The sequence below is a fragment of the Microcaecilia unicolor genome, chromosome 2 (genome assembly GCF_901765095.1).
Source record: "Microcaecilia unicolor chromosome 2, aMicUni1.1, whole genome shotgun sequence".
Classification (NCBI taxonomy): Eukaryota; Metazoa; Chordata; class Amphibia; order Gymnophiona; family Siphonopidae; genus Microcaecilia; species Microcaecilia unicolor.
The window spans coordinates 62,792,331-62,814,398 of NC_044032.1; the positions used below are offsets into that span (position 1 = coordinate 62,792,331).

The 22,068-nt window shown below is 45.6% G+C and overlaps 1 protein-coding gene across 3 annotated transcripts in view; it reads left to right on the forward strand.

The window, feature by feature from the left end:
- Nucleotides 1–22,068, forward strand: part of NEDD4L (NEDD4 like E3 ubiquitin protein ligase) — a 757,870-nt gene that overhangs the window by 646,296 nt on the left and 89,506 nt on the right. For all 3 annotated transcript variants that reach the window (XM_030192990.1, XM_030192991.1, XM_030192989.1), the window contains 2 exons: nucleotides 5,356–5,433; nucleotides 15,788–15,842. In XM_030192990.1, the coding sequence (XP_030048850.1) occupies nucleotides 5,356–5,433; nucleotides 15,788–15,842 (133 nt within the window). The remainder of the gene's footprint in view (nucleotides 1–5,355; nucleotides 5,434–15,787; nucleotides 15,843–22,068) is intronic.

Below are 22,068 nucleotides of genomic sequence, written 5' to 3' on the forward strand. Positions count from 1 at the left end.
TGTCCCAGAGTAGCAATACTTATGTACTTAATCTTGCTCCATGGGGAAAGTCCTCCTGCATTCCCAGTATCTGCTGAGCCAGCAGACTAACCTTCAGTCTCCAAACGTGTGATTCAGCTTGCACAGAACCTCTAGAAGCTGGCACTGCAGATGATTCACAAGGAACTCCTGCAGCCATCACACCACCAGCAGCTCTATGAAGCTGTACGTCTGTCTCCACTCTCCCCTGTTTCAGAATCTGACCTTAGAGGGGAGTGGCAGTGAGCAAGAAGCCGACCTCTTTGAGAGAGGCAGGCTGTGTCTCTGCCAAATAGCACCCCAGCTGAAGAAACCTCCAAGGTACCCAGACCAAAACCATGCACCAAGAAGGCATTGATCATCTCAGCCATGGCAACAGACTCTCTGAGCTCCACCAGAGCACCCACCTTCGATTTCCATTTGACCATGGAACAAGCCTCTGGGATCTCATGGAGCTCCAACACTTGCTGCCAGGGGCCATTCCTTATAATATCTACATGGTTCGTACTGCACAATTGGTCCCATGATAGGGGGCAGCAAAGCAAAAGCTGGCTTAGAGCACCACAACCCCTTGAGCCAACCCTGACTTAATATACTCTCGGAATACTGATGGGCCTCATTTCAGGATTCTATAGTATTCAAATGAACAGCAGACCCAAAATCTTCAATCGGGACTATTTTAAGGGTGCGGAGAGATCTATTTATGGCATGTAGTCTGGCAGCCTTCTATCATTATTGCAGATTCTGTATGATGCTTGTGGAATTTTCCAGCCATCAGTCTCACTTTCTCTTAACACTGGCTTTAGCAATAGTGTTATTGTCCATTCTAATCTCCCTTAAAATTTGTAACACTGGGAATAGGCTTCTAATGTGTATATGGATGGATTAGTGTGTGGAGTCATCATGCCTGCCTGTGCTAGCCCCGAGTTTAGTCATTTGAGAAAGCTTAGTAATCCAGTACTTGAGTCTCATTCTCATCTCCCCCACGGTATAATTGCCTTTGATTACAGTCAGTCTGAAATAACATGTTTTGTTTACCAAAAGGTGCTGTGTTGGTGCTGATTGCATTACTAGGAAGAAACTTCTAATTTTAGTACAGCTGTATCACCACTCCTTCACCCCCAACAAAATTAGTCCTCTGTATCAGTTAGCCATATGCTAATTTACAATTAACAGTTACAGGCCTGCATAGTCCAAGTGGCAGCTACATTTAACAGCCCTTGTTTATGTTACGGGTTTTTTCTTTCCTTTTGTAAGCTACATAAGTCCTGCTGTAGCATCCTGGATTCTGCATCACAAAGAAATTGAAGAGCTTATTTCCAAAACCTGTTAAATGTGAAAAGCTTTTTTCCGGATGAATTAACATTTTTATTTTCAAGATTTGTATCTGGTAGCTAATGGGCAGGGTCAGGAATGAACTTTGTTCTCTTCTGCCTCATCAGTGCCTGAGTCAAAATGGCACCGAAGACCGCATAGGGATAACACACAAAACTATCGCTAGGGATCAAGCTGCCAACTGCCAAATGGTAGTACCATGAGACTACCACTAGTGGGTTTCAGCACCATTTTGAACCTGGGTGCTGAGAGGGCAAAAACAATCAAGGATAGCTCCTCCCCACCTTCCAAACACTAGCCAGCAGGTCAACATCTGGTGCACGATGAGGGAAAGGTGAGAAAAGTTGGATCATGTTAGCAATTTGATTGGGGGGTTGGGATGTAGATAAATGGTTACAAGTCTCCCAACATCAGCCCCTTTAAAGAGCTTCCTGGGAGAATCGGGCCATGCATTAACAGCTGATGCTCCTGCAGAAGAAAGATGGCACCAGCTCGAAGCTGGCATTATCTTTTCATGAATAATACAACTGGTGAAGGTCAAAGGCAAGCTGTATTATTCATTTTGTATAATAATGGCCTGCTTTGTATGCATGTGCATGTTTGACATCATCTTATTGTTTAAAGTGTGTTTGAACACCGTGCAGTTAAGAGCTAATAATGCATTATTTTTGCCATTTAACATGCATTATTTGACAGAAAAATGCATTATTCCCTTAATGCAAATTAATAGCTAGTCTCTAAATTTCCAGTAAATAAATACCTAGAAATAGAATTAATAAAATGGAAATTAAAAAGAGTAAGACCTTTCTTCCCGAGAACCGTCTTCCACAACCTGGTACAATCAATGGTACTCAGTCATCTTGATTACTGCAATGCACTCTACGCTGGCTGCAAAGAGCAAATAATCAAGAAACTTCAAACAGCTCAGAACACTGCTGCTAGACTCATATTCAGTAAAACAAAATACGAAAGCACTAAACCCCTATGAGAAAAGCTGCACTGGCTACCACTCAAAGAACGTATCACGTTCAAAATATGCACCTTAGTTCACAAAATTATTCACGGAGACGCACCAGCCTACTTGTCAGACCTGGTAGATCTACCACCCAGGAATGCTAAAAAATCATCCCGTACATTCCTTAATCTTCACTTCCCAAATTGTAAAGGTCTGAAATACAAGCTAACGCATGCGTCAACCTTTTCCTACCTGAGCACACAATTCTGGAATACGCTGCCGCGCAACTTAAAAACGATCTATGAACTAGTTAACTTCTGAATTCTACTGAAGACCCATCTCTTTAACAAGGCATACAACAATGATCAACAAATATGAACTCCTGTGCACATATCCAGAACTGCCTCTACAATATTTGCTTGCCAAACTATTATCATGTTTTTCGCTATTATGTTACCCAAGATCCTTCTGCAATTACTAAATGTATATTTTCTTATATAATTCTTATATATTTCTTAAATATTTCTTACTATGTTTGCTTGTTAAAATACTATCATGTTTTATCATTATCATGTTATCCAAAATTCTTCTGTATACTAAATGTATACTTTCTCATGTATTTCCACTATTCATGATGTATTGTAAGCCACATTGAGCCTGCAAAGAGGTGGGAAAATGTGGGATACAAATGCAACAAATAAAATAAATAAACATATTAAATTGTATTTATGGCTATCTTCCATGTTCTGTTTGTTTTCTGAGCCTGAGTTTAAAAAGGTACATGGTGACACAAGGGTTTTTCTGTCTGTGATGAGAACCCCCTCCGATGTTGGAAGAGCACTACGGTTCTCAATGTGAAGCCTTATATATATATATATATATATATATATATATATATATATATATATATATATATATATATATATATATATATATATATATATATATATATATATATATAGGCTGGAGGTTGGGGAATTCTGAGGCTTTTCCCTTGTTGTATTTTCAAAATTAGAACAGATACACTCCACAGAATCTTTAGTGGGATAGATTCAAGTACTTTTTTCTGTGCCACAGCTATTGTGAGAGCTTTTTTCTTTTTTTGATTACTTACTACTACTACTACTTAACATTTCTAAAGCGCTACTAGGGTTACCCAGCGCTGTACAGTTTAGCGAAGAAGAACAGTCCCTGCTCAAAGGAGCTTTCAATCTAATGGACAAAATCTAATGGGCAAAATGGTGGTAGTATTGCTCTCTTTCTCTTTTGTGATATATTACTACAGGATTTAGCCTAGTTACACAGGATGAAGGTCTACCTGTAGAATAGAATTATTTTATAGATTCCTCTCTCTTTAGGTTTATTGCCTTTTTGATTGTTATAATCATTTTTCTCAAACTGTTTGAGATCTTGGGGGTCCTCTCTTTGTGGTCTAGGGATATAGAGTGAGGAGTAATTTGCCTGTTGTGTTTGACTTTTCTTCCTTGTTTTTGACAATCCTCATGATTGTTTTCTTAAAGAAAATGATTTCTGTGTGTGTATCTTTGTAATAAAATAAAAACATACATGGATGTTCTAGATACATTCTTGGTGACTCACATACTCCTTGGTCCCACCATGATAGTTAATACAGTCATATGTGCTTCTCCTTCTGTCCCATGTTGTGGTTCATGGATAGATGGGCACCTATACATATATACAGTCACCCCATGTAATCCCAAGTTCCATTCCCTCCTGTCACAATCCGTATTGTATTGTATCCTCATGAATTAATGTAAGCCACGTTGTGCCTGCTCTTGTGGGAAAATGTTGGGTAAAAATGCACCAAAATAAATAAATAAATATGAGGATGAAGAAGCACTGTCTGCTTATTTATTTATTTTTTTTAATTTTCCCCAAACACAGAAAGAGGAACATTTTAGAAAGGATGTCCAATTCAGAATGTCACAAATGGACATTTATCTCTTAGGTATTTTAGAAGAGGATAGATAGAGCCTGTTCTAAAATACATGTGAGATGGATGTCCGTTAGCGTCCAGCATGAACATCTATTTTACAAACTGAAATGTCTGAATTATGAACGGGGAGAACAAGAGACATGGACTTCTGTATGGCAGCATAGGGATGTCTATCTTATAAAATATCTACACAGACATCCATGTCCCTTGTTCTCCCCATTCATAATTCGGACATTTTAGTTTGTAAAATAGATGTTCATGGTGGATGTTCACGGACGTCCATCTCAGATCTGAAAGCTATTCTCTTAAGAATGTCTATAGTCCCTGAAGATGTCATGGAGCCTGTTTTCTCCTGCTGGTTTTACATACAGGGGAGCAGAAAGGAGTAAGGAGGTGTTGTTCCTTAATCCCTCTAGTGGAGAGCTGATCAGTCAGAGCACCTTTCTGTAACCTGGATGTGACAAGTACCAGGTCTAAATAACGACGTCCATCTTTCAAACTTGGACGTCCCTTCCCCTTCTGTAATCATAGTTGAACATCTATATCCTGAACCCTTACGCCAAGCCCCCTCCCTGCCCGTCTTCAAGTCTTTGCTTAAAGCCCACCTCTTCAATGCTGCGTTCGGCACCTAACCCTTACCGTTCAGTGAATCCAAACTGCCCCAATTTGACTGCCCCTATCGGACCGACCATTCACTTGTCTATTAGATTGTAAGCTCTTTGAGCAGGGACTGTCTCTCTTTGTTAAATTGTACAGCGCTGCGTAACCCTAGTAGCGCTCTAGAAATGTTAAGTAGTAGTAGTAGTAGTATTGGGCCCTCCCTACTCCCGCCCAGGCCATGCCCCCCTCTCCATATGTATGTACTGCAATGTTAGACATCCTGCCTTTATAAAACTGGGATCTGGACGTTCATGCAATATGGCTGTCTAAATGCCAGTTTATAGTCTTGAAAAACAAGAGTAGAGCTTCTGAAAATAACCACTAAAAGCTAGTGTATATGATTTTTGAAGCATATGTTATGTTTAGAATTTTTAAACTATATTTTTACCCACTAATGCTTTTTTTTTTTTTTTGGCTATTTGTATTTTAGGAAGATCCTCGGCTCAAATTTCCAGTACACTTGAGAACAAAAGCCACCTTAAATCCTAATGACTTGGGTCCTCTTCCAGTAAGCATCAGCATTATATTTTTATATGCTATGTTACATTGTTCAGACACGTCTGCAAGGACCAAATACAGTTATTTATCTTAACTTCATGGTGTTCCACAAATACTCTTCCTGTTTAAGGCTTTCCATAAGTACACACTGGCAAATTCATTATCCTCTTTCCCATTACCTCCCCTTTACAAACTGCTCCTTTTAGTTTTCACACTGCATCATTTGTCTCCACTAAAGTCTATTTAAATTTCAGCTGTGCAACGCTTTTCATGCCATGACAACTGTGTAACACCAGCTTCTCAAGTCACCATATTAGCTCCCCATCCACTTTGATATACAATTCAGGTTTCTCCTGGTCAAGCACAAACCCCTGGATTCTATATATAATGCCCAAAATTGGGCACCGATCCAAGATGGGCACCCAACTAAATTGACTAACACGCTAATTAGTGCCAATAATCAGGTGCTAATTGACACTAATTGACACCAATTTGAATTTGCGAGCACATCTTGCTATGTGCTATTCTGTAACAGTGTATGCCCAAATCCCATATTCTCCGAGGACAAGCAGGCTGCTTGTTCTCACGACTGGGTTGACGTCCGCGGCAGCCCCCACCAACCGGAAGAAGCTTCGCGGGACGGTCGGCACGCAGGCCACGCCCACCGCGCATGCGCGGCCGCCTTCCCGCCCGTGCGCGGCCGCTCCCGCCAGTTACTTTTTTTCCGCGACTGAGAGAGTGGTGCGTTTGCCTCTCTCTCTGTTCAGCCGCCGGATTTTCGACCGCGTTTACGCGGATCGTCGCTTGGACCGTTCGGTTCCTTCTGTTTTTGTTTGTATTGTTTTAAAAAAAAAAAAAAGAAGAAATTTTTTTTTGCGCGTGTGGAGCACGCGCTCCCCTTTTTCCCTCGCTTTCTAGCGGGGACGCCACGTTGCGGCCTAGTGGCCGCTCGGTCGGTTGATTTTTTCGTGGTGTGATTTTAGCCACCATTGCCGACTTTGACTTCGCCGACGCGATTTTTCCGTCGATGTCCTCGAAGGTCCCGAGTGGATTTAAGAAGTGTGGTCGCTGCGGCCGGCCGATCTCGCAGACCGACACCCACGCTTGGTGCCTCCAGTGCCTCGGGCCGGAGCACAATCTCAAGTCGTGCGCTTTGTGTCTCGGTCTCCGGAAACGGACTCAGGTTGCGAGGCAAGTTCTGCGGGACCGTCTTTTTGGAACTTGCGCCGGCCCCTCGACGTTGACCTCGACGGCATCGGTATCGAAGGCCGGTTCTTCGGTACCGGTATCGATGCCCGAGACATCGGCACCGATGGCAGCGACCCCAGGAGAACAGGTCCCGTTGGCCCGCCGGTCCGCCGGTGAGAGTGGGGTTGAGAGGCCGCGTGGGCAGTCGGCCCCGGTCACTCCCTCAACTCGTGAGCCACGGGACCGAACCCTGTCGGACCCGGTACCTCGAGACCGAGGGGGATCGACCTCCTCCTCCTCCATGCCCTCCGGCGCCGGTGACGTGCACCGGAAAAAAGATAAGAAGCGCCGTCACCGGGAGCCCTCGGTGCATCCTGAAGAGGAGTCGACGCCGAAGCGTCATCGCAGAGAGGAGAGATCTCCGTCGGTGGTGGAGGTACCGACGCGTCGGGGTTCCGGCACCTCGGTGCCGTCTCCTGGCCCCCAGCAGCTTCTGGCACCGACACCCTTACCGGCCCCACCGCCTTTCCCGGCAGCGGGCCTGGACGAGTGCCTCAGAGCCATCCTTCCGGGGATCCTGGAAGGGCTGATGCGCCAGGCTGTGCCGGCGCCCCCGGCGCCGATGACTGTGGCGCCGGCGAGCTCTAGCCCGGCGCCGGGGCTGTCGACACCGCCGCCGCTTGCGGTGCCGGTCTCGACCGCCACGCAGGTGGAGTCCCCGTCGACGTCGATGGAGGGAGCTCCGTCCCCGCCGGCGCGGGAGTCCACCGCTCGACGACACCGAGACCTTGGCGCCTCGACGTCGAGCCGGGCCCGGTACCGGACTCAGCTACATGAGCTAATGTCCGATACCGAGGATGAGGACTCGTGGGGGGAAGAGGAGGACCCGAGATATTTCTCCTCAGAGGAGTCTACGGGCCTTCCCTCGGACCCCACGCCGTCACCGGAGAGGAAGCTCTCACCTCCTGAGAGTCTCTCCTTTGCCTCCTTTGTGCGGGATATGTCTATAAGCATTCCCTTTCCCGTGGTCTCTGTGGAAGAGCCGAGGGCCGAGATGCTCGAGGTCCTCGACTATCCATCACCACCTAGAGAGTCCTCCACGGTACCGCTGCACAATATCCTGAAGGAGACGCTGCTTCGGAACTGGGTGAGACCACTAACTAACCCCACCATTCCCAAGAAAGCAGAGTCCCAGTACAGGATCCACTCTGACCCAGAGCTCATGCGGCCCCAGTTGCCCCATGACTCAGCGGTCGTGGATTCTGCTCTCAAGAGGGCACGGAGTTCGAGGGATACCGCCTTGGCGCCCCCGGGGCGGGAGTCTCGCACTCTGGACTCATTTGGGAGGAAGGCCTACCAATCCTCCATGCTCGTGACCCGCATCCAATCTTACCTGCTCTATATGAGCATCCACATGCGGACCAATGTGCAACAGCTGGCGGACCTGGTCGATAAGCTCCCGCCGGAGCAGTCCAGGCCTTATCAGGAGGTGGTCAGGCAGCTGAAGGCGTGCAGAAAGTTCCTGTCCAGGGGGATTTTTGACACCTGTGACGTGGCATCTCGTGCTGCGGCCCAAGGTATAGTGATGCGCAGGCTCTCATGGCTGCGCGCCTCTGACCTGGACAACCGCACCCAGCAGAGACTGGCCGACGTCCCTTGCCGGGGGGATAATATTTTTGGCGAGAAGGTCGAGCAGATGGTTGACCAACTGCATCAGCGGGAAACCGCTCTCGACAAGCTCTCCCACCGGGAGCCTTCAGCACCCGCCCCCGCGGGCGGACGTTTTTCCCGGGCTCGGCAGGCTGCACCCTATTCTTTTGCGAAGCGTAGGTACAACCAGCCGGCCCGAAGGCCTCGTCAGGCACAGGGACAGCCCCAGCGCGCTCGTTCCCGTCAACAGCGTGCGCCTAAGCAGCCCCCTGCGCCTCCACAGCAAAAGCCGGGGACGGGCTTTTGACTGGATCCATGGGAACATAGCCGCCCTACAAGTGTCCGTACCGGACGACCTGCCGGTCGGAGGGAGGTTAAAATTCTTTCACCAAAGGTGGCCTCTCATAACCTCCGACCAGTGGGTTCTCCAAATAGTGCGGTACGGATACGCCCTGAATTTGGCCTCCCTGCCTCCAAATTGTCCTCCGGGAGCTCAGTCTTTCAGCTCCCATCACAAGCAGGTACTTGCAGAGGAACTCTCCGCCCTTCTCAGCGCCAATGCGGTCGAGCCCGTACCACCCGGGCAGGAAGGGCAGGGATTCTATTCCAGGTACTTCCTTGTGGAAAAGAAAACAGGGGGGATGCGTCCCATCCTAGACCTGAGAGGCCTGAACAAATTCCTGGTCAAAGAAAAGTTCAGGATGCTTTCCTTGGGCACCCTTCTGCCAATGATTCAGAAAAACGATTGGCTATGTTCCCTGGATTTAAAGGACGCATACACTCACATCCCGATACTGCCAGCTCACAGACAGTATCTCAGATTCCGCCTGGGCGCACGGCACTTTCAGTATTGTGTGCTGCCCTTTGGGCTCGCCTCTGCCCCACGAGTGTTTACAAAGTGCCCCGTGGTGGTAGCGGCCTACCTACGCAAGCTGGGAGTGCACGTGTTTCCATATCTCGACGATTGGCTGGTCAAGAACACCTCGGAGGCCGGAGCCCTCCGGTCCATGCAGTGCACTATTCAACTTCTGGAGCTGCTGGGGTTTGTGATAAATTACCCAAAGTCCCATCTCCAGCCAACTCAGTCTCTGGAATTCATAGGAGCGCTGCTGAATTCTCAGACGGCTCAGGCCTACCTTCCCGAAGCGAGGGCCACCAATCTCTTGGCCCTGGCTTCGCAGACCAGAGCGTCTCAGCAGATCACAGCTCGGCAGATGTTGAGACTTCTGGGTCATATGGCCTCCACAGTTCATGTGACTCCCATGGCTCGTCTTCACATGAGATCTGCTCAATGGACCCTAGCTTCCCAGTGGTTCCAAGCCACCGGGAATCTAGAGGATGTCATCCGCCTCTCCACCAGTTGCCGCACTTCACTGCTCTGGTGGACCATACGGACCAATTTGACCCTGGGACGTCCATTCCAAATTCCGCAGCCCACGAAAGTGCTGACGACGGATGCATCTCGCCTGGGGTGGGGAGCCCATGTCGATGGGCTTCACACCCAGGGTCTGTGGTCCCTCCAGGAAAAGGATCTGCAGATCAACCTCCTGGAGCTCCGAGCGATCTGGAACGCACTGAAGGCTTTCAGAGATCGGCTGTCCTGCCAAATTATCCAAATTCGGACAGACAATCAGGTTGCAATGTATTACGTCAACAAGCAGGGGGGCACCGGATCTCGCCCCCTGTGTCAGGAAGCCGTCGGTATGTGGCGTTGGGCGTGTCGGTTCGGCATGCTTCTCCAAGCCACGTACCTGGCAGGCGGTAAACAACAGTCTGGCCGACAGACTGAGCAGAGTCATGCAACCGCACGAGTGGTCGCTCCATTCCAGAGTGGTACGCAAGATCTTCCGAGAGTGGGGCACCCCCTCGATGGATCTTTTCGCCTCTCAGACCAACCACAAGCTGCCTCTGTTCTGTTCCAGACTTCAGACACACGGCAGGCTAGCGTCAGATGCCTTTCTCCTTCATTGGGGGACCGGCCTCCTGTATGCTTATCCTCCCATACCTTTGGTGGGGAAGACCTTACTGAAGCTCAAGCAAGACCGCGGCACCATGATTCTGATAGCGCCCTTTTGGCCCCGTCAGATCTGGTTCCCTCTTCTTCTGGAGTTGTCCTCCGAAGAACCGTGGAGATTGGAGTGTTTTCCGACTCTCATTTCGCAGAACGACGGAGCGTTGCTGCACCCCAACCTTCAATCCCTGGCTCTCACGGCCTGGATGTTGAGGGCGTAGACTTCGCTGCGTTGGGTCTGTCTGAGGGTGTCTCCCGGGTCTTGCTTGCCTCTAGGAAGGATTCCACTAAAAAGAGTTACTTTTTCAAGTGGAGGAGGTTTGTCGTTTGGTGTGAGAGCAAGGCCCTAGAACCTCGTTCTTGCCCTGCACAGAACCTGCTTGAATACCTTCTGCACTTATCAGAGTCTGGCCTCAAGACCAACTCAGTAAGGAATCACCTTAGTGCGATTAGTGCTTACCATTATCGTGTGGAAGGTAAAGCCATCTCTGGAGAGCCTTTAGTCGTTCGATTCATGCGAGGCTTGCTTTTGTCAAAGCCCCCTATCAAGCCTCCTACAGTGTCATGGGATCTCAACGTCGTCCTCACCCAGCTGATGAAACCTCCTTTTGAGCCACTGAATACCTGCCATCTGAAGTACTTGACCTGGAAGGTCATTTTCTTGGTGGCAGTTACTTCAGCTCGTAGGGTCAGTGAGCTTCAAGCCCTAGTAGCTCATGCTCCATATACTAAATTTCATCACAACAGAGTAGTGCTCCGCACTCACCCAAAGTTCCCTGCCGAAGGTGGTGTCGGAGTTCCATCTTAACCAGTCAATTGTCTTGCCAACATTCTTCCCCAGGCCGCATACCCGCCCTGCTGAACGTCAGTTGCACACATTGGACTGCAAGAGAGCATTGGCCTTCTACTTGGAGCGGACACAGCCCCACAGACAGTCCGCCCAATTGTTTATTTCTTTCGACCCTAACAGGCTAGGGGTCGCTGTCGGGAAACGCACCATCTCCAATTGGCTAGCAGATTGCATTTCCTTCACTTACGCCCAGGCTGGGCTGGCTCTTGAGGGTCATGTCACGGCTCATAGTGTTAGAGCCATGGCAGCGTCAGTGGCCCACTTGAAGTCAGCCACTATTGAAGAGATTTGCAAGGCTGCGACGTGGTCATCTGTCCACACATTCACATCTCATTACTGCCTCCAGCAGGATACCCGACGCGACAGTTGGTTCGGGCAGTCGGTGCTGCAGAATCTGTTTGGGGTGTAAATCCAACTCCACCCTCCAGGACCCGAATTTATTCTGGTCAGGCTGCACTCTCAGTTAGTTGTTCTTCGTAGGTCAATTTTTGTTGTACCCTCGCCGTTGCGAGGTTCAATTGACCTGGGTTATTGTTTTGAGTGAGCCTGAGAGCTAGGGATACCCCAGTCGTGAGAACAAGCAGCCTGCTTGTCCTCGGAGAAAGGGTATGATACATACCTGTAGCAGTTGTTCTCCGAGGACAGCAGGCTGATTGTTCTCACCTACCCTCCCTCCTCCCCTTTGGAGTTGTGTGTTTCATATTTTATTGCTTGTCATTCAACTGGCGGGAGCGGCCGCGCACGGGCGGGAAGGCGGCCGCGCATGCGCGGTGGGCGTGGCCTGCGTGCCGACCGTCCCGCGAAGCTTCTTCCGGTTGGTGGGGGCTGCCGCGGACGTCAACCCAGTCGTGAGAACAATCAGCCTGCTGTCCTCGGAGAACAACTGCTACAGGTATGTATCATACCCTGTATGCAACCCAAAAGGGGGTGTGGCTGTAGGATGTGCCTAGGCTAAAACTTGCACTCAGTGTTATAGAATACCGAGGATGTGCATCCAAATTGGGTGCCGGGAATTACATCTTGGTTCAGCAGGCGTATGTCCTGGCACTCAAATTTGGGCAGTGAAATCGGCACTCTATGATATTCTACAGCGAGTGCCCATTATAGAATAGAATTGAGCGCCAATTTCTTTTTTGTGCTGATTTTTGAGCGTCATTTACTAAATTTAGCCCAAAATATCTTCCTGTACACATCTCCTTGAGACCTTTGTTCATCAGGCAAGCAGCTTTTATCTGTGCTATTCCCATCCATTTTCAGCTTCCAATTCCATGCTTTCCAACAGAGGATGGATAATAGACAAGAATCCGCAAACAGAAGTGAAATAGATAGAAAAGCAGATCACCGTTCCATTGCCTTTCACAGTGCATCAGGCTCTCCCCCCCCTCCCCCCCTCACCCATCTTTTGAATATTATTTTTAATTCTTAAATCCTTTCCCAGTTTTAACCTTACCGATTTCAGCAATGTATTAATAACAGGAGAAAACACAGAAAAGTACTATAAATTAGATAGGAAAGCAGAAATGGAGGCTGGAGAATTGCAATGCTCCACAAAGGAGTAGCTTGGGGATAGAGGAAGATCAGATCCAGCAGGCTCAATGCTCCAACACGGATCTGCAAAGGCCCGAGGAAATAGGGAGGGAACACCAAGGGAAGATTCTGCTAGTAGACTCAAATACTTGCCTGAATAAGTAGGTTTTAAGAGCCGCCTCTGTGTTTCGAGTAGAATGTAAGCTCCAGCAAGCAGGGACACTCTTATCTTTATCTGTAAGAATAATAGCTGTTAATAATTGTTACCAGTGTCTGCATAGTTTTGACAAAAACAACATGTGATCCTTAGTTATAATTAATAGAAATTCAGTAATTACATCTACTGTGCAATACCTAAAAAGTTAACTGCAAAATAATATGGGCTCAGTATTCAATTCTGGTGGTGTGCACGCACATCCCACCAGCTGTGACATTTTAAAAATACATATATTTAGCTTTACTATACATCTTGCTGTTGGCAGCTATATGTATAGCAGTGATATTCAGACGTTTCATGCATAGCAATTTAATTTATATCAACTTTTTTGTTGGCCTGAATTAAATCACTTAATATGGATAGTGTCAGATTCAGTAAATGACACCCAAATATAAGCGCCAAAAAAAATCAGCACTTGGCCCTCTTTTATAAAGGGTGCTTCGGGATGTGAGCTCTCTGTAGAATAGTGTTAGTCTCTGAATTCCACGGCCAAAGCTGGACTCAACTGAAACCAGGTGTAAATCCCGGCGCTCAAGTTGGGCGCACATCCATGGTATTCTGTAATACTGCACACAAGTTTTCCAGAACACCCTTGACCCACCCATGGGATCACCCTTTTTGCACTTGTGTGCCGATACACTTAGGTGCTATCCTATAACTGGGCATGCAAGTGTATTTCCGTGCTGATTTGCCATTCTGGCCCCATTTTGGCACCTTACATCCATTAAAACACGTTTCCGCGCCAGAACTCAGGTGCGGAATTAATGCCAAACTTTAGCCGCCATTTATAGAATTTCCCCAGTAGGGTCTGAATATTACCACTTTGAGTAGAGTTAGGCAAAATGCACTATGATGCTGGAGCATTAGAGGGAATTTTTTAGTGCCACTGAAAGTTCATGGAAAATGGGACTTAACATGTTTAATGATAGCTGCTACATGTATAAGTTCCTTTCTATATAGTGCCTTATGATTTTAGTACAGATATGTAGGGTCTGGAACAGTGCTTCTCAGTCTGGTCCTCAAAGACCAACTGACCAGTCTAGTTTTCAGGGTATCCACATTGAAAATAGACCTATTTGTATACACAACTTCCATTATAGGCACATGGATCCCCTCATATTCATTGTGGCTGTTCTGAAAACCCAACTGCCTGGGGATGGTCCTTGAGGATCAGGTTGAAAGTCACTGGTGTGGAACACAGAATATCAGCTGTAAACATATTTTCCTATACGCAGTTGATAACAGTTATGTGTTGAATTTTCCCCCACATTCGCAATTCAATCTTGCTAGTTATTGTAAAGAATTATTGTATTGGTCAGTCACTTAAGTCAGTATAGTGACTTTCAAGCAATCATGCTAGTAATACTGAAAAACTAGATGCTTGCTGTGTTAATATTTTGTGTTCTGTAGTAATACAATGGAGGGAGGAAAGCACTTATATTGTAAAATTCTGCATATTTTATATATTTTTTGGAAACTTATTCTTTTTATTGGGTTTTATCAACAGTGATTTCCTGTTATAATGCCTGACTCCTCCCCCAGGCCTTCAATCCCCCTCCCCCACCTTTTCTATCCTCAGATTCCAACCTTCTGAGCTCTGTCTTTCTCCACCCATGGTTCTATCTCCACGCCACTGCAGCCTTCCTTGCCCCCCTCCCCCATCTATTCCATTTTCTCCTAGTAATACCCTTAATTTTCTCTGTCCCCAAAGTTTCCCCCCACTTCTCCATCTTTCTCCCCCCCGGCACATACTACCATCCCACATTCTCTGTCCCTGCCCGTAACCACAAACCCTCATCTTGCCTTCCTTGTTAGTCACATAAGCCACCTGATCTTTCTGTCCTCCCCTCAAGGATGCATCATCAGACTTTCTGTGCCCCCCTCCCCACCCATGGCATACCATCAAGTTTGCTGTGCTCCCACACCTGCATGGCACACCCCAAAGCTTCACTCATATCCATCCTCACACTCCAAAGGTGTCCTCACCTAACATCCCATACTCCCAAGCTTGTTATGCTCCCCACCCACACAGTACATCACTAGGCATCCCCCTCCCACCCCAAGCTCTCACCCAGTCTGGACGTTTAGTCTTCCCACCCTGCACTGATATTACCTTAAGAAGAGGCGGTACACAGTGCAAATAAGACTACATCCTCCTCTTTTGCCATTCTATGTCCAGCTGCTCATTTGAACCACATGACTGTACTCCAGCCCACACGGTTGAAGTCAGCAGTTGGGCCTATGACACACAAGAGCAGGACATGGCCCAGTATGCACCATATGCTACCTCCTCTTCCTGTGCAATTAGGGCAGAGAAGGAGAAGGGAAATGGAGGTGAGCCACTGGTGCCTGAGCCTACATAGAATTCTGCATAGCAAGTGCGGAATTCTGTGCAGGTGGGGAATTCAGTACAAATTCTGCAGTGTGCAGTTGGGCAGAATACCCCAGGAGTAACTTTTTTAGGTCAGATGCTAGACATATAGCCTGGTTAGGTGTGGGTCTATGTGTTAAGACTTTTGGACTCCCATCCCTACAGATGTTCACAAATTCACCATATATACCACATTCTGCAGATGGACGCTGCATACTTAAGGCACTAACATATTTCTATAGATGAAAGGGTCCTTTAAGGTCAGCAAGTTCCTTACCGCCTTCCTCAAGGTTCATTTCACCTTTTAACTGCAACGGCATGGAGGATGGATGGCAGGTTGTCTTTGAAGCAGTGTGTGCCATTGGCTTCTTCCTCAATTTTCTAGGGAAGGGGGCACAAGTGGCATCTGAACTGCTTCTTTTCACAACAGTGTTTTAGTGTGGAAAAAGCAACAGTTGAAATGTGGTTTGTCCATTCCCACCCCCGCACCCAAGCCCTTTTCAACAAAATTAGGTGTGACATTGGCTATATTTTCTCTTTTGTTTGCCAGCCTGGTTGGGAGGAAAGAATACATTTGGATGGACGGACATTCTATATAGATCACAGTAAGTAAGCACCAAGTTTATATGTGAAGAGATAACTGGAGAAATGAGGAATCTGAATATTTAAGCAAAAGTATGATTTTACTCCTTATTTAGGATGCCAAGTGTTAAGTGAAGACGCTGCTACCAGAGCTTTAGTTCCCCCTTACGGTATTGTATAATCACCAGAAGTTTGCTCATCCAGTTTTATCCCTGTATTAATATTTGATCTTGTGAAGCATTAACATTTTTCCTGTGGAGTTTTTGTGGATCATCTGGATCATTTTGTGAACCCAATAACTGACTTGCACTGAAAGAATTAAAGCTCACTCTTGTTAATCAAAATAAGACTAGATCTGAATGATGTAAACCACAAGGCCGCTTTTAAATGGACAGAGTGGAAAGAATAGGCAGTCTGATTCCGGGGGCTGGTTGATGTGGGTCTTGGGGTAAAATGACAGTTCTGATCTTATTTTCTGCCTGTAGCATGTTGAAATGCACCAAACACATTAATACATATCCTATTTTGTTGCTAAAATCATGTGGCATTTGTTTGTAGGTTTGCCTTGTTCCCTATCCAAGTGTGTAACATGACATGTTTGATTGGTATTTTGTTTTCTTTAGGGAGTTTTCATTGGAAGAAAAATAACTAATTGAACTATTTGTATGCATTGATCGCAAGGTATCATTGCTCAGGGAGCATACACTGTTAAACTTACAATTCTGAGCACTTTCTACTCATGCTGAAACAGAACTTTATGGAATTAGAATTACTCTAGAGTCCTTGTTTTTTGTAGCAGTAGTACTGCCAGGAAGTGTGTTTCTTAAATTTAGTCTTCAAGTATAACAGATACAAAATATTAAAATGACCCTCTTAATGACCCTATTTCTCTTGTTGCTCTCTTACGGATAAAGTGAGATCAGCATTTAAGTGTGTCTAACCCCTGCCCCACCTCCTTGGAGTTTCTCAGATCTTTTATGAAAAGGGGCTTTGTTGTTGTAACAGGCATCCATGCTTCATAGCTAGATAAATATAAATTCTTCAGAGACGCATAATTCTCACCCTTGAGCCCACAAGTAGGCCAAGCCTTCAGTAGAGGGTGACCAAAACCAGTTTGTTTGATTTCGGCCAAAACCGAATCTTTAACTGAAATTTGTTGCTAAGTTTTGACCGAAGCTGAATCTGGCTGCTTAGGCCTGGCCCAGCCCGGTCCCTGCATGGAATGAGTCCTCTCCCTCCCTTCCATGCAAGGAATGAGCTTCCATCTCACATCCCCTGGTGGTCTAGTGGGTAGTCGGGGTAGGAGCAATCCCCAGTCACTCTTGTCCATTCCATTCTGCTGCCAGAATGGCTGCCATGATCTCTAGTGACAGTCTCATGAGACTGCAACTGGAGGTTATTGGATCCAGTATGGTAGAAGTAACTGGGATTGCTCCTGCTCTAATTACCCACCAGACCAGCAGGAGATGGACAGTAGACCCAGGGAGAGGCTTGTTCTTTGCACAGGATGGAGGGGAAGGAGTCTCATTCTGCACGCAGGGGGAGGAAGGGAGGGAGTGCAAGGGGACCCAGCATAAAGTTTTGGTTCCTGGCCAAACTTGTATTTTGGCTAGTTCCAATGCTGAAACCAAAATTTGATTGGCCTCTAGTCTTCAGGATAAGCTAAATATGCAAATTAGGATGCTTAATCAGTTTATGCAAATATCTTTTAAATATTTATAACAAATGATTTGAAAGAAACCACAGACTATGAGTTTAAAGGGTAGGGATTCTGGAGTCCTGAAAGATATCAGAGGATAATTCTTGATGACTGCAGGAAGCCTTGTTTTCAGGATGCTGTCACTACCCAAACTAGAAGAACCCACAGCAAGGAGGCAAGATATTGCTGACTTAGTACCACCAAAGGGGCAAACCTCTTCTTATACCTCTTAGTGAGCTCTGGTGGTATTATGGAGATTGTTGTCTATGCCATATTTTATACTGTCAGTTCATAATTTCTGTTTTTGAACTTATTGTAAGTTTCCTTTTGCTCTGGGGTTTTTTTTTTTTTTACAGCAAATATTCATCAAGTGTTTTTGCATAAGTTTGGTCTGAGAGCCAAGTTGATTTGCACAACTTAATTGCCTAGAAAAACAGGCATATAAATCCTTTGAGAACAAAGACTGTGCCCCTCTGATATTAATACAGAGATATAGATATAACAAGCCAGACAATGAGATGACCTCTGTGGCTGCTGTGCTGAATGAGACCTCTAGCTCTAATTATAGATTAGATATAGTACACTGATGAAACCCTAATTGGATTCCAGTGGAATGTTTTATTTTGTAAATGTTTATTCAACAGTGGCGTAGCCACGGGTGGGCTGGGGCCCACCCACTTAGGGCTCAGGCCCACCCAACAGTAGCACATGTTTAGTGGTAGCTGTGGGATCACAAGCTCGGTCAGCTGAAGACTTCCTCCAGACGGTAATGAAAACGCTACTCTCCATGATACCGGCACCTGCACATGTTCAGTTTTCAGTACATGCCTGCTGCAGACTGCCAAGGTGAAAAGAAGCGTTTTCCCACCAGCTGAGATATTTTTTTGGGTGGTGGGGAGGGGAGGGGGAGAACAATTGGTGCCCACCCACTTCTTCCCTAGGCCCACCCAAAATCTGTTGTCTGGCTACGCCCCTGTTATTCAGTCTCAGATTTTTCCATTTAAAAGTGTTTGTGTACAAACTTAAGGCTGTGAGTGCATGCACATATATACACACAACTGATGTGTGTGTGTATAGGTATAGATGCGTGTATGTATAGATAGATAGCTGTCACATATCCTCAATGAAGATTGCTTTTCAACAGTCATGGTTGTAGTTTAAAGTGTACAAACATTTTTGGATAGTATATAAATCCTTTTTCGGATGTATTTTCCTTTATGCTTGCATAAAAGACCTCATAAAAGCACCCCACACATGCAAGTACTAACTAATGCAAGTAGGTGCATGCTTGTGTGTGACTTTGGAGTAGGTATGTTTGGAGGAGTTGTTTTGATAGAACGTGGATGGAGTCAAAAGTATACCTGTAGGTTATAAAATATGCATCTAAACACATACATCATCCACACATATTTGCATAGCTCCAGAAGAGTCATAAATATATGTGTCCACATTGTAGGTGCCATTTTCGCAGGGTTAGAACTAGTGTTCTATAAATATGAATAGGTGTATAGTTGCCCTCCCAAGTTAAGTGACTCTCTTCTTTGGTGTTTTTTTTTAAAGATTACTAATAATTTGTTTTTATTTTGATAAAAATTATTTTAACTATCAAAATAAAATAATAATAAAGTATATTTTGTTGTTTGTGAGGGTGGAGTTTTTAATGGAATGTACTAATATGGTGAATTTTACACCAGTAACTTGAAGACAATGGTTGTTTAACCTTTACACAATGGGCAGCGTATAGGGATTGTTGGGTAGTTGATTTGGAGGAGTGACATAATCTGAATCTATTCTAGTCATGAAGTAAAGGGAGGGAAATTCATCATGATTTGTCCTATTTTAAGTGCATTAATTTGTGTCAGTATAGGGTTGAAAGGACATTGAGCTATCTGGAAGTAATTAAGGGTCTAAATGTAACAACTAATTGTGGCTTAGATCATTCACTAAAGCATAATTGATTACTGGTTGATAATAAAGCGGAACTAATTATGGATCTGATATTGGGTCAAGCATTAGATATGCTTATAACTGAAACGTAGCTACTAAGAAGGTTCATATACTGAATCATTAGTGTCCTGAAGATTACAGAATAGATTTTAGATTGAAGGGAGGGGTTAGCAATTATGTACAGAGAGTATCTGCCAATCATTTTCTATAAATATATAACACTGAAAGGAGTATATAGAATGTTAATAGTACTGGGTCATCAGTGTGGATTGGCCATGCCCCAAGGAGAAGTTATGGCACTGTTAAATGATTTTTTTTGAATGCTGTTATGTGTCTCTGATTTCCATATCAGGAATTTCTAGATTCATTTGGATGATGATCAAGCATTTAATTTTATTTGGAGTTTTGATTGCTTGGGAATGATTTGGTAAACACTAAACCTACACATCAAGCGAGGCAACTTTTAGATGTTATCTTTGAACCCTCTTGGAGGAATACATTCGTCAAGGTTATCAGTTGTGTGACTTCTCCATTGAGATTTGGCATTATCATTTCTTAATACAGTTTATTCTGTACTTACATCTGGGTGGGATAAAATAAAACTGTGAAATAATTTTTTTTACTTGAAGATAGATAGATTTACAGTTATTTATGAATAGTATAGATAAAATTCCAGAATTATTAGAAAATGGAGTGGTTAGTGCGGTGGAAGTCAGTGAGTGTTAAGGTCTGAACTGGATTTTATAGCCTCTTTTTTAAATGGATGAATGAACAAAGATAAAGCCATGGCTTACAACTATAGTTTTAAAACAAGAGGCATTACAGGAAATTGGAAACAAGCTTGAGAGCATCTGGTGATATTGTGGGGAAAGCGAATAGAAATTGCAAATGAAATTGTACAAGCAGATGGTAGTTCAATTAAAAAGTTTATATTCTCTTCAGATTGTCAGGGCAAAACTATACTAGAAAATTGTTTAGGGTGGCAAAAAGGTTGTTAAGTAGGCCAATGGTGTAAGGGAGGGGGGTGATTTGACCCCATTTGTGGTAGCTTTTTTGAGTCAAAAATTGTGACCCTCAGGCAGAAAATTATAATGGAAAGGAGGTGTCAGAAAGGAAGCAGTGTCACCATGTCTGGATAGGGAGAAAGAAGACTCAAATCTCCTGTGTCTATGCAAGAGAAGAAGGTTAGGAAAGTTCAATCCAGGCTGATAATGCATGGTTAAGCTTTGCCCCAGTAACGTATGAGAATGTGAATGTGTTCATTCTAATGTTTGCTGATGGAAATTGTGATCGTGACCTATGTCTAACTTGGTTATTAAAATAATTGCTAGAACATGTGATTCAGTAGTTGATGGTCCTTTTCAGTATGGCCTTGGATCAGGGTGTTTACCCCAGGGACCTTAAAAATGTTTTGATTACGCCTTTCCCTAAGGGATAGTATGGGAGACATTGAGGGGCATAATCGAAAGGGGCGCCCAAGTTTTCCTGAGGACGTCCTCCCCACGATGGGGTGGGGAAACCCGTATTATCGAAACAAGATGGGCAACCATCTTTCGTTTCGATAATACGGTCAGGGATGCCCAACATTTAGGTCGACCTTAGAGATGGTCGTCCCCGGTTTTCAGCGATAATGGAAACCGAGGATGCCCATCTCAGAAACCACCAAATCCAAGCCATTTGGTTGTGGAAGGAGCCAGCATTCGTAGTGCACCGGTCCCCCTCACATGCCAGGACACCAACTGGGCACCCTAGGGGGCACTGCAGTGGACTTAAGAAAAAGCTCCCAGGTGCATAGCTCCCTTACTTTGTGTGCTGAGCCCCCCAACCCCCCCAAACCAACTCCCCACAACTGTACACCACTACCGTAGCCCTTAGGGATGAAGGGGGGCACCTACATGTGGGTACAGTGAGTTTGTGGTGGGTTTTGGAGGGCTCACATTTACCACCACAAGTTTAACAGGTGGGGGGGGGGGGGGGGGATAGGCCTGGGTCTGCCTGCCTGAAGTGCACTGCAGTACCCGCTAAAACTGATCCAGGGACCTGCATACTGCTGTCATGGAGCTAGGTATGATATTTGAGGCTGGCATAGAGGCTGGAAAAATATTTAAACAAAATTTTTTTTAGGGTAGGAGGGGTTTAGTGACCACTGGAGGAGTAAGGGGAGGTCATCCCCAATTCCCTCCGGTAGTCATCTGGTCATTTAGGGCACATTTTTGTGGCTTGGTCGTAAAAAAAAAAAGGACCAAGTAAATTCGTCCAAGTGTTCGTCAGGGCGCCCTTCTTTTTTCCATTATCATCCGAGGACGCCCATGTGTTAAGCACACCCCAGTCCCGCCTTCACTACGCCTCCGACATGCCCCCATGAACTTTGGTCGTCCCCGCGACGTAAAGCAGTTGAGGACACCCAAAATCGGATTTCGATTATGCTGATTTGGGCAACCCTGTGAGAAGGATGCCCATCTTGCGATTTGTGTCGAAAGATGGGCGTCCTTCTCTTTCGAAAATAAGCCTGATTATCAAACTTTGCAAATTACAGACTAGTGTGAACTTATTGTATTATAGAAAATATCAGAAGCTATAGCTGCTAATCAGTTACAGCATTT